This window comes from Berghia stephanieae, chromosome 10, assembly GCF_034508935.2.
Source record: "Berghia stephanieae isolate SIO BIC M18660-M18661 chromosome 10, UCSD_Bste_1.3, whole genome shotgun sequence".
NCBI lineage: Eukaryota > Metazoa > Mollusca > Gastropoda > Nudibranchia > Aeolidiidae > Berghia > Berghia stephanieae.
The window spans coordinates 36,794,393-36,811,892 of NC_088369.1; the positions used below are offsets into that span (position 1 = coordinate 36,794,393).

Here is a 17,500-nt window from a genome sequence, read left to right on the forward strand (position 1 = left end):
ACCTTTTCACATGTCATGTGATCAGAATGTAGATATAAAACATGATCAGATTTATAATGTTTTTCTTATCTGGATACACTTTTATGTCCTTCGGAGAAGTCTTTCATAAAGGCGTCCGCCATTGTTCCGATAGTTTAGAACCAATTACTAAGTTACTATGCTCTCATTACGAGGGAAGTGACGTGACGACTGTTGAAGCCTATTGATAAATAAATAAATAAATAAATAAATAAATAAATAAATAAATAAATAAATAAATAAACAAAAATTATTTTTATGAAGAAATGTGATCCGACGCGGTATTATGGCAGGATGGACTGGTGGTAGAAGATGAATTCATAGTCATAAATAACTGAAAAAGTGTGTATGACACACTGTCAGGCGACGTTTATATATTAGCAGGTCTGATGGCCAAACGCCATTATAGGGCTTGTTGATTCAACACATTGTTGTAATGGACATTATTTTGCATTAGTTTGAGAGTGAGTTCCATTGCAACAATGGGATTATTATAACAGTGTGGGTGACCAGACTTGTATATAAGCACACGTTGGTGTCAGACAATGCCGAGAGAAAAAAAAAATACAAAAATGAAAAGAAGCGTCATTTTGCCATTTTTATAAATATGAAACTTGGAATGAATAGCGCAATATCCACAAACGCTTTACAGGGGGTCCCTGGGCAACAGCAACTTGGCTTAACATTTAGGACGGGATATGACGATTGTTAGTCGATATTACAATGCTTTTAACGGCCAGGTACTCATTTTACACTTGAGTACGCTTTTGGATCGGAAGGTCCTGGGATCGAGCCTCGCTCGGCGCATAGTTCAGTCCTTGGAAAAGGCTCTTTATTCACATTCTCTCACTGTACTCAGGGGTAAAATGAGTACCTGGTCGTTAACAACGTTGTCTTTGTCCGGAAAAAATTGCAATATGCCTAACAGGCGTCATGTCTCGTTCTACATGTTTAGTGTTGCTGTAGCTACCTCTTGTAAAGCGCTTTGAGCACATTTAGTTATATAAAATAAAGCTTAAAGCTCATATACAATTTTATACCTTGCAAAAGGCCCTAGCGCCATATTTCCTATAATTCCAATTCTAAATTCATGTCCTGGGTTCAATCCACCCCAACATATTACCATTTTGAGACAACGGGTCACCTGCTGCAGATGCAGCATCGCGAACATAATCTTCGGTTTTAAAATTATTACTGGTATTAAAAAGTATTAAAATTTGGCCGGAAAACTCGTCCTTCAAATATCCACCGATTTAAATGACCCTCATCTTGGTAAAAACTCTCAAACCTTGGATTTCGCGAGGTCTTCGATGAAACCCCAGGTTTGAGAGTTTTTTGCCAAGAAGATGGCCGTTTAAATCAATCGATATTTGAAGGACGAGTATTCTGGCCAAATTTTGAAATACGTGTCTTCCCAGAGTACGGCAGTTCATCATCATCATCATTGCCTTTTTCACCCTGGGTCAGGGTTTAGGCCACAGACAAACAGTTTCCATCCTTCTCTATCCCGAGCTAACTTTTTTCTCTCATTCCAGGTCTTACCACTTCTCTGTATATCAGCTTCTTTAATTCCAGAAACTCTTCGGTCGCCCAAGCTAAAAAAAGGATTTGGTTTGTCTGTCTGCGTTTCTGTAACGGTTTGAGTTTAACGGAAAGGGGTGTTAACTGTTAACTGTTAACGGCAGTTAACTGAGTAAATTCCCTATTTTTTTCTTATAAAAATGTTTTGTTTACTCACCCGTGATCATGTTGATGATGGAAAAAGGCATGACGATGAGAGACACGAGTAGGTCCGTGACCGCGAGGGACAGCAAGAAGTAATTAGTGATGTTCTGGAGCCTCCTCTCCAGGGAAATCGCCAAGATCACCAGCGTGTTGCCCGCAATCCCGAAGAGCACCAAGGGAGCCATCAGCAGAACCATCCATACGTAAACATCCGCGGACGCGGCCGGATCTTCGCCTGTGCCGTTCATATAATTCAGATTCGTACTCATATTTACATTCAGATTCCCACCGGAAATGGTGTCGTTGAAATTAAAAATGGCGTCACTTCCGGGGAAAAATATATTAATATTGTTATCCTTATCCATGTTGTCCAGAATTGATTGCGATGAGGTAGTAGTAGCGGAAGTGACGAGAGATGAGATGTTGGTAGGAGAGAATAGATTATTGTTGTCGACATAGTTGCTGTTATGATTAGAATCCAAATGATAATTTTGCACGGGCTCGTTAGAATATTTTGATGTGAAATTCCCGTCTTGAAAATACGAAGCCAGATTGAACAAAGTGTTATTACCCTCGTTATGGCTGCTGTTATCATTGTTGTTGTTGATATTATTATTATTATTATTATAATTATTGCTATTATAAAATGGAAAATTAGCATTATCATTCATGTTGTTTCCTTCTTTATCGAATATGTTATCAACATCATTATTATTATTATTATCATTATGGGGATTTCTGTAGCTATTGCTGTTTACGAATATTTCTTTTTGAAATTCGGCCACGTTCGGGGCATTGTTTGTAGGAGATGAACCCCAAGGGACTGACGGAAAGGGATCATCGGCAGATGCAGCATCTCTGATATAATCTTTGGTATCGAAGCTATTAATGGTATCACCACCACCACCACTATCATCATCCACACTTTTAACAGTACTAAAATTACTATTATCGATATTCGTGCTATTTTGATAATTACCGAAATCTGATGACTCGCGTTCAATTGAATCTGGAAAAAATTCCACGTCGAAATGCGCATTCTTTGAATTCTCATTCGTGTTAAAAGGGACGGAATCATATTGCTCATCTCTGATTGGCTGGGCAATAGTTCTTTTTGAAATGGCACGAAGTTCAAATTCATTTCCTATATCGATTTCACCATGTCGATCTAAACTAGTCCGCGATTCGATATCATCTCCATTTTCAACAATGATATCTCTAGCCGATCTTCGAACCGATATTCGATCTTTAAGATCAGTATCGCCCTTACTTCCGTCGCCGACGAAAATGTGTTGTTTAATTTGGTTAGATCGTAGGGGTGGAAATTGATTCCTTTCCGAATACCACCACTTTTGCTGATGCGAATCACCGCCAATTTCATCCTCTACTAAAGACCGTTGTTCTGGAAGGTCATAGAGCCTTTCTCTGTCGAGTTTATTTCCATCGTACATCCTTTTAATTTCCATTGAAGTTCCAGAATTATCATCACCGGATGACCCACTATTTCTGGAAGAGATATCCGTATGATAATATCCATGACCCGGGCGAATGGTTTTAGAATCGTTTCCACCATCGTCGAATTTTAGAGGATAATCTTTGTTATTATAATATTCATTGCGAGAATGGTCCAGACTGTTGGATTCCCGAAGATCGTGAAATTTGCGATGGGTGTTGTTTAGTCGGTGGCGATGATGATGGTGATGATGCTGATGATTGTGATGATGATAATGATGACGATGTGGCGTAGCTATCGTGTTCGTAGCTGTAGTTGTAGTTGAAGTGGACGTTAAAGATAACGAAGCATCAATGACGTCACTTTTCAGATTTGACAAGGCTGATGACGACGACGACGACGACGATAACGACGATGGGTGCTGGCTGCCAGCCTTGACCCTGCTCCCAGAGGTCAAGGTCGCGAACCAGCCAATCGCCATGAAGCGATTCCGTATTCCAGATTGAAGAAGTCCCTAGTGGTGTCAGTGACTTGTTCTTATCTTGCCCAATTGATTAGACCATCGATAATGTCACGCTGACGATGATAAAGATGATGATGATGTCGATGATAACAAGGACAATGATAGTAGTTGGGATGACATAATGTTATCCAAATGAACAATCTAATTTTGTTTCTTAGATGAGATAGGACAGTATCATCCACCCATTGAAACTTCGTCAATAGAGCTGAGTTTCTGTGAAGTAAAAAAAAAAAAAGCAATATATAGGAAAATTAATAGATGGCTAATTTTTTGTTAATGAATAGTAAAAATAAAAATGATATTAATTTGAAAATTCCCTTTATTCATCCCATAGGGGGAAATTTGTATCTAGGGTTTTGTTTTGTTTTTTTCCAAGGGAATATTGGAATAACCCAGGCGTCAGCCGCAGTGCAGCGTCGTAAATTGAAATAGGGCGAGGTGACTTGCTAGAGGTTTGTGAGGAAGATAAGGGATGGTGGTTGTGGTGGTGGTTGGGGGGGGGGGGGTAGAAAAGGCGGGAGGAGATGGAGAGGGAAGATAGTGGATGAGAAGGAAGAGGGGAGAGAGAGAAGGCAAAGGGAGAGAAGGGAGCGAGGCGTGAAGGGAAGGGAAGGGAAAAGGAGAAGAAAGAGAGAGGGGGAAGAAAGAGGGAGAGGAAGAGAAAGAAGGGGAAGAGGGTGACAAGGTGTATAGAAAGGGAAGTGTGGGGGGGGGTGGGGGGGTATGAGGAGAGCCTAGAGGGGGGGGGGGGCAAGAAGAGAGAGGGAAAGAATGGAGAGGGGAGAGAAGCGGAGAGGGAGGAGGGACATAAGTGAGAGTGGAAATAGGGGAAAGGGGAAGAGGGGGAGGGAAGTTCGTCCGGTAGCAATTCTTTACAATTTGCACTACTTGACTTCAAAGTCTTGACACTTCATGTACGAATCGACCCAGACTCTCGTCCGATAAAATACAAGAACAAATCCACTTGGCCAAAAAAAAATACGGATGTCTTTATTATCCCGACATTGTGGGAGACGCCGTTGGTTGACAGATTGACCTATCATACTGCCAAATACTGAACTAATAAAAAAAACTTTTTTTTTAAATCTTAAGATTTTGGCCAGAAATTATTTTTTTTTTTTACTGTACAAAAAATTCTGTCTTCGACAAATCCTCAAGTTGAAATGGTTTGACAAAGTGCCGAATGCTGACCTTTGGACAAGAACAAACCAAGAACAAATGGATGTCCAGGTTAGACGCAGAAAGAAGCGATGGGTTGGCGGAAGGAGCCCTGTAATAATATTATTATTACCAAGCAGGCTCACGAATGGCTAAAACAATAACAAAAAGTTGAGTGACGTAAATTTCTATCTACCTATCTGTACTGCCATACTCTGAAAAGAAAAAGAGAAAATTTGGGCCAGAAAACTCGTCCTTCAAATTGAAGGACCAGTTTTCTGGCCACATTTTCAAATAATATATTATGGGTTTGTTCCAGAGTACGGCAATATACGACATCCGTTCCCTGCTGTTGTTGTTGTCAATGAAACTATCTCACACAACACACACACATACACACACATACTTACACACACACAAACAATGAGTTCAATGACCAGGCGACAAGACAAAACAATCACGTGACACCAGGAGGACGTTCAATCCATCCATCATTCATTCATTCATTCCTGTAACGATCATCAAGACCTGACGTCGTGTTAGACAACCAAGATAGAATAATGACACAATTTTCTGCTCCAACGACCACGTAAAGCGTTGCAGGGCTGCTCCAGCCTTCATTGATGAATGAGAATGCATGGCGTATTTTCTGAGTGCTGCTATAGTGATAGTATGCGCTTGGCTAAGAAGTTCACAACATTGCCATCCGGTTGAACTATAGATAGTATGCGCTTGGATAAGAAACTCATAACATTGCCATCCGGAAGTATAACGGACCAACACACAAAACTGTGTGTATCCATGAACGTTTATAGTCGGGTTAATACAGTTTAGTGAGAAGTACTCATAAACGTGGATGGCAAAAACAATAACAAAGATATGATTGACGTCATCTTCGAACTATCTATAGATAGCATGCGCTTGGATAAGAAACTCATAACATTGCCATCCGGAAGAATAACGAACCATCACACAAAACTATGTGTAACATTAAAAGTTTGTAGTCTGGTTAGTACAGTTAAGTGAGAATTACTCATAAACGCGGATGCCAAAAAAACAATAACAAAGACATGAGTGAAGTCAACATCGAACTATCTAAAGTGATAGTATGCGTTTGGCTAAGAAGTTCACAACATTGCCATCCGGAAGTATAACGGACCAACACACAAATCTATGTGTAATCTTGGTCGTTAATAGCCTGTTTAATGCAGTTTAGTGAGAAGTACTCACAAACATGGGTGGCAAAAACCAATAACAATTGCCTGAGTGACGTCATCTTTGTTCTATCTATACGATCTAGTGGTATGACACTCGCTTTCGGATCGGAAGGTCCCGGGTTCGAGCCTTGCTCACTCGGCTCATAGTTGAGTCCTTGGATAAATAAGGGTGTTTACTCACATTCGCATTTTGACGTCATTTCTTGGTCAGTATCAGCCCATAACTTTACGAAGGCCACGGTCAGGCTATATGTTAATGATGGCTACGGGACAACTCACGAGACGGTGCTAAAACCTAAAAAATGACGTCAAAAAGTCCTGGGGTTGGTTCTAGCGTAGCCATCGATAACATATAGCCTGACACAAGAACCCTCTATGACTTACAGTTTGACGTCATTTTTTAGGTTTGTGTAGCGTCTAGTGAGTTGTCGTTAGTAGAGCTCAAGAAAACAAGTTATTTCGTTGGTTGAAATATTGAATACAACTCACGATTTGTTTTCTTTTGTGGCAAAAGACTTGTCTTTTGATGTCATTTTTTGGTCAGTGTCACCGTAGCCATCGTTAACTTATAGCCTGACCGTAGCTATCGTTAACTTATAGCCTGACACTGACCCAAAAATGATGTCAAAATGCCAGTCTTTGGCCACAAAAGAAAACAAATCGTGAGATGTATTTAATAGCTCAACCAATGGGACCATTTGTTTCCATGAGCACTGGAAATTGACGTCGTTTTTTGGACAGTAGACAGATTGCGCATCGGGGCTCTAACGGGGCCGATTAGAGATAGACGACGATTGGGATTGTTTGGAAGCTTTAACCCTTTGCCCACTAGTCATTATGACATCCGTAATGCTATCGCCTTCTACATCTACGCCAGAACAGAAATAGAGGGTGGAGCCTACCATGATATAACATTTTATGGAGCCCTAATTTCGTCATATCAGTTCTGTCCACTGACAGGTGGGTGGATATCGCTTTCCAGAACTTGTGTCCTTATATGAAATTCTGAGTTTTTGACCAATCAACGATTGCTCTTTTGATAGCTCGCTTGTCAAAATGAGTCAGCTCAACCCTTGATTTATGTACAGGCATCACAGGCGGTATATGTTGTGTAACTTCAAAGACCACGGTTGACCGAAAGCGATGAATGGAAGCCCTACTGTGGCGTGGAGAACGAGGTCTTGTATGTATAGTTACGTCATATCTCAACGCTCGTGAATTCTTTGTACGGCTGGACGCACAATCAAAACACGAAATATGTGTTTTAAACTCTTGAATCAATCGAGTTACATCAGTGCGTTCGTCTCATTGAGAAATGAAAAACGATATATAAATCAAGAACATCGACCGGAAAACAAGGAAATTATCATAAAATTATAAAATTTGAGAAAACTGTTTTCAAAATCAAATCTATTACAAAAAAGGTTATTTCTCGACCGATTTTTATGAGAAAAAGACAATTTTTCTCCACTTTTCAAGCTGATTCCAACAATGAGGTTTTCAAATTTATCGCGATAAGATTATTTGTCATTATTTTTTTTTAATACCCAATTGACTGCTCAGGAAATGAATACGTAATTCTTGGCGGCTAGCGAGTAGGTGTTAAATTTTGCTTACCCTTTCCCACGTAGACGCACGCACACACACACACTTTTATTTTGAAGGACGAATATTCTGGCCAAATTTTCAAATATGGGTTTTTCCAGGGAATGGCAGCATCGAATTCTTTTAGGACAAACAACAAGAAGATCCGGGTTTCTCATCGACCAAGCTGTAATCGCCGGACTGGCAAATTTGGTCGGACTTTTATTGGGCCATTGACAGGAAATATCCCACACCCTCCATCTCGTAGAAGACACCCCAAACCATCACTCAGCACGCGCCCTGCCCCCCCCCCCCCCACACACACACACCAACACACATACGCACACTCATAAACACACATGCGTACACATACAAACACACAGAAATGTATGATACAAACGTGGCGCGCACAAACAGCTGCACATAAACAAACACGCCAAATCAAAAACACAAACATAAGAATATACACCAAAATCAACACGCCCCCCCCCCCCCCCCCCTACACACACACACACACAAACACACACACACACACACATTAACACGCAAAAATTCACACAAACATACCCAACCACAACCCCACACACAAATACAACCAAACTTAATACCCCCCCCCCACACACACACACACACAGACACACACACACACACACACAGATACAAAACATTTACACACAAAAAATGCACACAAACATACCCAACCACAAACCCACTCACACATAAACCCTACAACCCCCCCCCCCCCCCACCCCCTAAAAACATACACCCAGACACTCGCGCGCACACGCACACACATACACACACACACACACAAACACACACACGTACACAGACACACACATAATCAAACAATGACGTGGATAGAGGAAGAATCCAATGACATTAAGATGTTCAGCAATTTCACGGTATTTGAATTTGGATGAAGATATCACCGTTTTTGGGGGGGTCCCGATAGCTCAGTTGGTAGAGCGCTCGCTTCACACGCAGATGAACCGATATCGATTCTGGATGCAGTCGAGATTATTTTTTTCTGACCCCTCTGTCCACCCAGCAGCGATTGGGTAGCTGGGTCTGTTAGATCTGGTGAAAGTACTTTGCGATAGACTAGCGTCCTATCCAATGGATAAGATTGTGCGGCTATATGGTTTACTGGTTTAACACTCGCTTTCAGATCGGAAGGTCCTGGGTTCGAGCCTCGCGCTCGGCGCATAGTTGAGTCCTTGGAAAAGGTTCTTTACTCACATTCTCTCCCGTACTCAGGTGTAAAATGAGTACCTTGTAAAGCGCTCTGAGCACATTTAGTGGATACAGCGCTATATAAAGCTCAATTTTTAAATATTTTCCATTTCACGCTATGCGGGTGGTTGGATGGGAGCATCACCCTTGAATCAAATACCTATGATGTTCGCATGGGTGTACGATCCGATAGTGATGTCGTTTCTTCTTCTCTTTACTAACCTATCCTGCTTCTTTGGTTTGTGATTGTATTTTTGACAGGGGATATTTTTTTTCCTGTAAATCCTCTGCCTGTTTGTTCTTGGTTATTTATAATTTAGCTTATGATATCTTTAAGTTATGCTTTTGATTGACATTTGTACTATTTTTGTTAGATTGCTTGTTTTTTTGTTTCAGCGGTCTCTCATATAACCTCAATTGTGTTGGAAGAGACCTAAAGCAACAAACAACATTTCACGCTATAGAGACCGGGATAAACTCCGGCTCTATGGACCTCATTGCTCTGAAGGACTACTTAGATATTACCGTTTTACTATAGATAGTATGCGCTTGGCTAAGAAGTTCACAACATTGCCATCCGGAAGTATAACGGACCAACAAACTAAACTTTGTGTAACCTTTAACGTTTATAGTCTGGTTAATACAGTTTAGTGAGAATAACTCATAAACGTGGATGGCAAGAAGCAATAACAAAGTCCTGAGTGACGTCAACTTAACACTATCTATATGGTATTTTTTCCCTTGTAAATCGTCTCTCTGTTATGTATTGTTATTTTTTATTTTTAACATTTGATCTGTAAACATTTGAGTGTATTTCTCTTAGTGGAATCGTGTGCTGGTGTCTGGGTGAGACTTTTAGGTGATTTCAAACTAAGTATTTTGATATTGTGCAAATTCGCCTTTGTCTTACCTTATCTTGGATGCTTTAATTGTAATTCTAGAACTTTTTTACTGTCCTATTTTCTGGGTCCTACTAATTGCCGTCCGGAGCCGTCAGGGGGTCATCTAAAGCATTCTCAAGCCATCCGGAGGCCCTCAGACCTGTACAAACCTTTCCAGAAGTCTTCCGCCTTCCGAAAGCTCCTTGAGGAGCTTTCGGAAGGCAGAAGACTTCTGGAAAGGTTCGTACAGGTCTCAAATTTTGAGAAGCTTTCGGAAGGCGGAAGACTTCTGGAAAGGTTCGTACAGGTCTGAGGGCCTCCGGATGGCTTGAGATTGCTTTAGATGACCTCCGGGCGGCTCTCCTGGGGCGCCGTACGGCTCCGGACGGCAATTAGTAGGACCGCTTTGTCTTCCATGTTACTGGCGCTGATATGACCGTAATGAATGTGTTGCAAGCACCGTAAAACCCTTAAAAACAAACAACAAAACATATCATTACCTTGAATTGTGTTGTTTGGGTTACAGGTTGACGGAGTCATGACGTTGTCATCACATCTGACGCCAAATCATTATCTTTTCTTGACTCCGAGTCTTGGAACCTTGGGAAAGACATAGGAAAAGAAAAAACATGAGGAAACAACTCTTTAAAAAAATATTATGATGATGATGACTTTAACATCTAATCTGGAATAACCAAAATGCCGTCAATTCGATGTTTTGGATTTTTTTTTGATTGGTTGGTTGTTTAGATTTTTTGCCTATTTGTTTGGTTTTGTTGGGGGTTTTTTTCTGTGATTTTTTTTAAAGGGGGGGGGGGGTGATTTTTATTTTTGTTTTGTTGGATAATTTTTCGTTTCGTGTATTTGTAGGGTTTTTTTTCTTTTAATATCTTTTTATGTAATTCGCAAAGTTGGTAATGAGCTTGTATGGTGAATATCTTTGAATGAAAACGAGTGTTTACAACGCATAACCAAGATTAAATCTTATTGTTGCAATCTTTTCATTCCACAAACATTGATCAAACTAGGAATTCGTTGAAAGTAACAAGATTTGAAGGCAAAACAATTCAATTGAATTGAAAATGTCAACAAATTATGTGATTAGCCCACCCTCTCTCTCTCTCTCTCTCTCTCTCTCTCCCTCTCTCTCTCTCTCTCCCTCTCCCTCTCTCTCTTGCTCTCTCTATCTCTCTCTCTCTCTCTCTTTCGCTCTCCCTCTCTTCTTAGTGTAATCATGTCATCACTTTTCAGATCATTAACTAGTCTCTCTCTATCTGTCTCTCTCTCTCTCTCTCTCTCTCTCTCTCTCTCTCTCTCTGTCTCTCTAGTTGTGTAATTAAGTCATCTCGTTTCGTGCAGATCATTAAGCACGATCGATGACTCATGATAGCACATCTACTGACTTTTAATTCAATTTAAATCACAAAACAAATGATATCTAGCAAAAAAAAAAAAAAAAAAGTAAAGATAAGGGTATAATCAACATAATAATATACGTATTTGCAGGTCTGATAATCGGACGCAAGTATGTGCTCATTGTAACATTGTTGCAATGGAGAATTTTTTGCGTCGGTATAGATAGAATGAAGTTGGCGTCACTCGGGTCTTTGTTATTTTTTGTTTGCCATCCGCGTTTATGAGTTATTCTCACTAAACTGTATTAACCAGACTATAAACGTTTAAGGTTACACATAGTTTTGTGTGTTGGTCCGTCCGTTATACTTCCGGATGGCAATATTGTGAGTTTCTTAGCTTATAAGCGCACACTATCTACAAGAATATTTCCATTCCAACGACGAGACCATAAGAATTTGGGACGTCAGATCTGCAAATACGCACACGTTGGGTGTAATATTCGGAATTATGTTCATTCAATCGAAAAATGCCGAGTTGCCGACACGTTGTCAATAAGTTCCCGATTCGATCATAAATCGTATTATTTATAGTACCTAATTAATTGGATTCAACGGCGGCCATCTTGGTTCTAAACAATGTAAATAGGTTCTTTTTATTCCTCATGCTGGCTAGAAATTTTCATATGTCTTGTGACAGAATGTGTAAAAGTCAAAACATGATCATTTTTTATATTGTTTTTTTTTATCCCTGGATACGGTTTTATGCTAGTCGGAGAAATATTTCATAAGGGCGTCCGCCATTGTTCCGATAGTTTAGGGCCAGTCATGCGTCATTACGAGGGAAGTGACGTCACGACTGTTGAAGCGTATTCTTATCTAAGAAAAGCTACAAGAACCTAGACTGGGGAAATTTGACGGATATGTGTTCTCCGCCTTCGGGTCGGAAGATCCTGGGTTCGGTTCGCGTCCCGAGCGGCGCATAGTTGAGATCTTGGAAAAGGTTCTTTATTCACATTCTCTGTCACCGAACTCAAGTTTAGAATGAGTATCATCTCGCCGTTTACAGTGTTGTCTCTGTCCGGAAAAATAACTGTAAAATCGCCTGACAGGCTTCATGTCTCGTCCTACATGTTAACTGTTGTTGTTGTTGGCTAGAGACCCTTTGTAATGCGCGTTGAGCACGTTTGGTGTGTATGAAAAGTGCCAGACAAAGCAATGGTGTAATAATGGTAACACGTCGGACCGGTGTAATCAAAAGGTCTGAGGTTCGATCCCCAGTCGAGGTAGACTGATATTTTGGGATGTATTTATATTTCTTGCATTTTTCGGGTGGCCTTCCGAAAGCTCCTACATCCCCAGTATTCTTGTTCTAGTATGGGGTTTGGGAAGGGGGAGACTTTTAACCCCCCCCCTCCCCCTCGAAACCCTCTACAAGAACATTATAAAAAACAAGAATACTGGGGATGTAGGAGCTTTCGGAAGGCCTCTCCATTTTTCTTTTGTGTTTTGTCTGGCACCTTTCATATACAATTATTCAGATTTTTACACTTGAATAATTATCTAGATAGTTGTTTGTGTCATTCAAAACACGTGTTTTTTAGTAAACACAATTCTAAAAATAGATCTATGTAGATTTTAATAATAATATTATATAGATAGAATGCGCTTGGCCACACCATTGCCATCCGGAAGTATAACGGACCAACACACAAACTATATGTAACCATGAACTTTTATAGTCTGGTTAATACAGTTTAGTGAGAACAACTCACAAACGCGGATGGCAGGCCGCGAGGACGAGAGACCCATGCGCACAACCAACATGACGTTCTCTCTCTAATAACTTTTCCGCCGGTGACGTCACAGACTATGGGTGACGTCCAATCAAGGGACGCTACTCTTCCGCGAATCTCATTCCCTATAGTCAACGACGCTAATGTTTCAAATGAATTTGAGTGTAGAAAATACAATGTAATAATTCTAAATTACGATAACTGGATGATGATGTTGTTTGTTGTTTGTTGTTGTTTGTTGTTGTTTATTGTTGTTGTCGTCGGCGTTGTTTTTGTCGCGTTTAAAAATAAATAAGGAATTTTCAAAGACCACAATAATCCATATTACTATCATTATTCTAATTCTGTCAATTTCACAATTCTCACACAATAATATCGACGTTTATTCCACCCATTAAATAAATAATCTGTTTACTTCGTCAAGATATTCTAGTGGTGATTTGTGAAGTGAAAATTAAATAATTGAAGAAGCGAAAATTTATTTTCAAATAATAATATGTGACCCAGAGCCTAAAAACGGTTATTATGTTGATGTGACATAGACGGTTTAAAAAATTGATTTTATTATCAAAAATATATGAAATGTTGGTTACTGTTGTAGTAGCTTTTACTGAAGACAATAAATGGAGATTGGTTTCTAAATAAAATGAAATAATAAAATAAAAATTCCCTTTATTCATCCCATAGGGGGAATTTGTCTTTAGAGTTTATTCCAAGGGATGACTGGAATAACCCAGGCGTCAGCCGCAGTGCAGCGCCGCAATTTGAGCTAGGGGAAGGTGACTTGCTGCTCAAGACCACACAGCGCAGCGGCAGGCGATCGAACTCGGTACCTTTCGGGTACGAAACAAAGACTGTATACCGATGAGCCATGCTGCTCCCTTAGTAACAAAAACTATTTTTTTAATTCCACCCATCTTCCTAAATAGTAACGCGTAATGATATCAAGTTAACACTAATCATTTGTGACGTCATATTATCAAGCGTAAATTTCACTAAAAAAACAGATTCTTTTAAAAAGAAGTATCATTTAAATGTTTTTGAAGATGTCTTTTACTCAAAGATATAGATATAGATAGAATGAAGTTGACGTCACTCGGGTCTTTGTTATTGGGATTTTTTTTTTTTTGCCATCCACGTTTACGAGCAATTCCCATAAAACTGTATTATCCATTCTATAAAAGTTCATGGTTACACAGAGTTTTGTGTATTGGTCCGTAATACTTCCGGATGGCAATGTTGAGAGCTTCTTAGCCAAGCGCATACTATCTATAGAAGGAACAAAATTGACGCGACTCAGCTCATTGTTATTATTTTTAGCCAGCCACTTTCATAAGTAGTTCTCACTAAATTCTACCAATCAGACTGTAAACGCTAATAGTTTTGTGTGTGGGTACGTTATATCCGGCTGTCGGATAATGTGAGTATTTTGGCTGAACACCAGACATCAATTAATCAGGGATCGAGGTACCAATTCCTACGGGACAGAATGAATCATTCCTAGACCGATCGTTCCAATAGTGTTCAACAGTCGTGACGTCACTTCCTTCGTAATGACGCATAGTAACTTAGTAACTTGTTCTAAACTATCGGAATAATGGCGGACGCCCTTATGAAATAGCATAAAAGTGTATAGATAGTATGCGCTAGGCTAAAAAGCTCACAGCATTGCCATCCTGAAGTAAGACGGACCAACACACAAAATCATGCGTAACATTGAACGTTTATAGTCAGGTTAATACAGTTTAGTGAGAATTACTCACAAACTTGGATGGCAAAAAAACAATAACATAGGCCTGAGTGACGTCATCTTCCTTCTATCTATACAGATGAGAAAAACATTATAAATCTGATCACTTTTTGACTTTTATACATTCAGATCACATGACATGTGAAAAAGTTCTAGTCAGAAGAGAAAAATTTACTGATTTTCTTTATTTAGAACCAAGCTGCTCGTTGCTGGGCAGACGTGACATCAGACTATTTAATCCTATTAAGCGAATGTTCCCATTAACCGGCGTCCAGATTCCCGGGCGCGACTGTATCAATATAAACGTCTTGACAACACAAATATCGAATAATCACGAATAGTTCTTGATAATTTCACGTCGACTTCTCATCACAACGCGCATTATTTAACAACAATATTCACCATAACAAACAATATACGTTACGTCATTGTTAGGACGTCGTGTGCAAATCCGCATGCGCGGTAATAAGGTAATTCCATCCGGCTGTTGACGATAATGTTAATGTAAACAATGTAAAGCATTGTAATTAACATAATATTCGCGTCTAGTCTTAATATCGATACTGTAGACAGTTATTATTGGTTATCGATATCATTATCACTAGAAGAATTAGTAGTCGTAGGAGGAAAAGGTCGATACGAAGAAGGACGATATATCGATATAAGAACAACAACAACACCAACAGCCGCAGCAACAACAACAACAAAATTGAGCTTTATATAGCGCAATATCCACTAAATGTGCTCAAAGCGCTTTATAAGGGGTCCCTGGTCAACAGCAAAATTTTACATATGGGACGGGACATGACGCCTGATAGGCGATATTACAATTTTTCGGACAAAGGCCACGCTGTTAACGGCCAGGTCATCATTTTACACCTGAGTACGGTGAGAGAATGTGAGTAAAGAACCTTTTCCAAGGACTCAACAATGCGCCGAGTGTGATGCTCTAACCCAGAACCTTCCGATCCGAAAGCGAGTGTTATACCACTAGACCACAGAGCCAAACAAACAAACAACAACAACAACATCAACAACAACAACACCAACAACAACATCAACAACAACACCAACAACAACATCAACAACAACAACAACAACACCAACACCAACAACAACATCAACAACAACAACACCAACAACAACATCAACAACAACAACACCAACACCAACATCAACAACAACAACAACAACACCAACACCAACAACAACAACAACACCAACAACAACATCAACAACAACAACACCAACAACAACATCAACAACAACAACACCAACATCAACATCAACAACAACAACACCAACACCAACAACAGCAGCAACAACAACAACAACAACAACAACATCAACAACAACATCAACAACACCAACAACAACATCAACAACAACAACAACAACAACAACACCAACAGCAGCAAGAACAACAACAACAACAACAACAACAACACCAACAGCAGCAACAACAACAACAACAACAAAAACGACGACGACGACATCAACATCTAGCCTCCGATGCGGTAGGTAACGGCAATAACGAAGCTGATATTCTAGAAGGAGAAATATAAACACAGGATAAATGAGAATAAAACCGTATTTATCAACCAACCCTCATTAGACCTTATTGCTCAGACAGTAGAAAAAATAATCAGATAGAAATAAATAAAGAAAGAAAGAATGAATGAACAAACAAAAAGATAAAAAGAAGCAAAGAAACAAAGAAAAAAAGAAAGAAAGTAAGACAGACAGAAGGAAAAAAAGAATGAATGAAAGATAGATGGAATAAAATAATAATAATAATAATAATAATAATAATAATAATAATAATAATAATAATAATAATAATAATAATAATAATAATAATAATAATAATAATAATAATAATAATAATAATAATAATAATAATAATAATAATAATAATAATAATAATAATAATAATAATGAAATTTATTTATATTGCCCCCAGTCCTACAATAAACCTTTAGGCGCATAACAATAACTTCAATCCATTCAAAAATCTCTCTCTCTCCTCTCTCTCTCTCTCTCTCTTCTATCTATCTTCTATCTATCTCTCTCTCTCTTCTCTCTGCTCTCTATCTATCTATCTATCTATCTATTCGTATCTCTCTCTCCACTCACTCTCCTCACTAACAACACTTCTCTTCTATCTTCTCACTCTCTCTTTCTCTCTCTCTCTTATACTCTTCTCATCACACACGCAGCACGAACAACACACACACACACACACACACACACAACTTCCACCTCTCAACTATCTCTCACGTTAATTTTAGACTTAAAACCTCTTTCTCAAAGCAACACATTGGTTTTGCGCCACGCATACAAAACACAACAACACTACAACAACAATACTTAAAAACATTTAAAAGATAAATAGAAAAAACGTATTTCAAGCAACCAATAGGTTTGTGCTCAAAGTAAAAAAAAATGATAAAAGAAAAAAGAAAATATAAAATGATAAAGAAAGAAAAAAGGAATGAAAGAAAGAAAGAAAAAAATGATAAAAAGGATAAATTAGAAAGAAAGAAAGAATGAATGAAAGAGAAAGAAAGAAAGAAAGAATATGAAAAAGAGATAAATATGAAAGAAAGAAAGAATGAATGAAAGAAGAAAAGAAAGAAATATATAAAAAAGATAAATTAGAAAGAAAGAAAGAATGAATGAAAGAAAGAAAGAAAGAAATATAAACAAGGATAAATTAGAAAGAAAGAAAGAATGAAAGAAAGAAAGAAAGAAAGAAATATAAACAAGGATAAATTAGAAAGAAAGAAAGAATGAATGAAAGAAAG

General features: G+C 38.9%; 1 protein-coding gene across 4 annotated transcripts in view; it reads right to left on the reverse strand.

The window, feature by feature from the left end:
- The window catches only part of LOC144981071 (uncharacterized), a 466,989-nt gene that overhangs the window by 81,953 nt on the left and 367,536 nt on the right, over window positions 1-17,500 (reverse strand). For all 4 annotated transcript variants that reach the window (XM_078929181.1, XM_078929183.1, XM_078929180.1 and 1 more), the window contains 2 exons: window positions 10,296-10,395; window positions 1,757-3,932 (listed from right to left, as the gene is read on the reverse strand). In XM_078929181.1, the coding sequence (XP_078785307.1) occupies window positions 1,757-3,677 (1,921 nt within the window). In that variant the 5' untranslated portion in view covers window positions 3,678-3,932; window positions 10,296-10,395. The remainder of the gene's footprint in view (window positions 1-1,756; window positions 3,933-10,295; window positions 10,396-17,500) is intronic.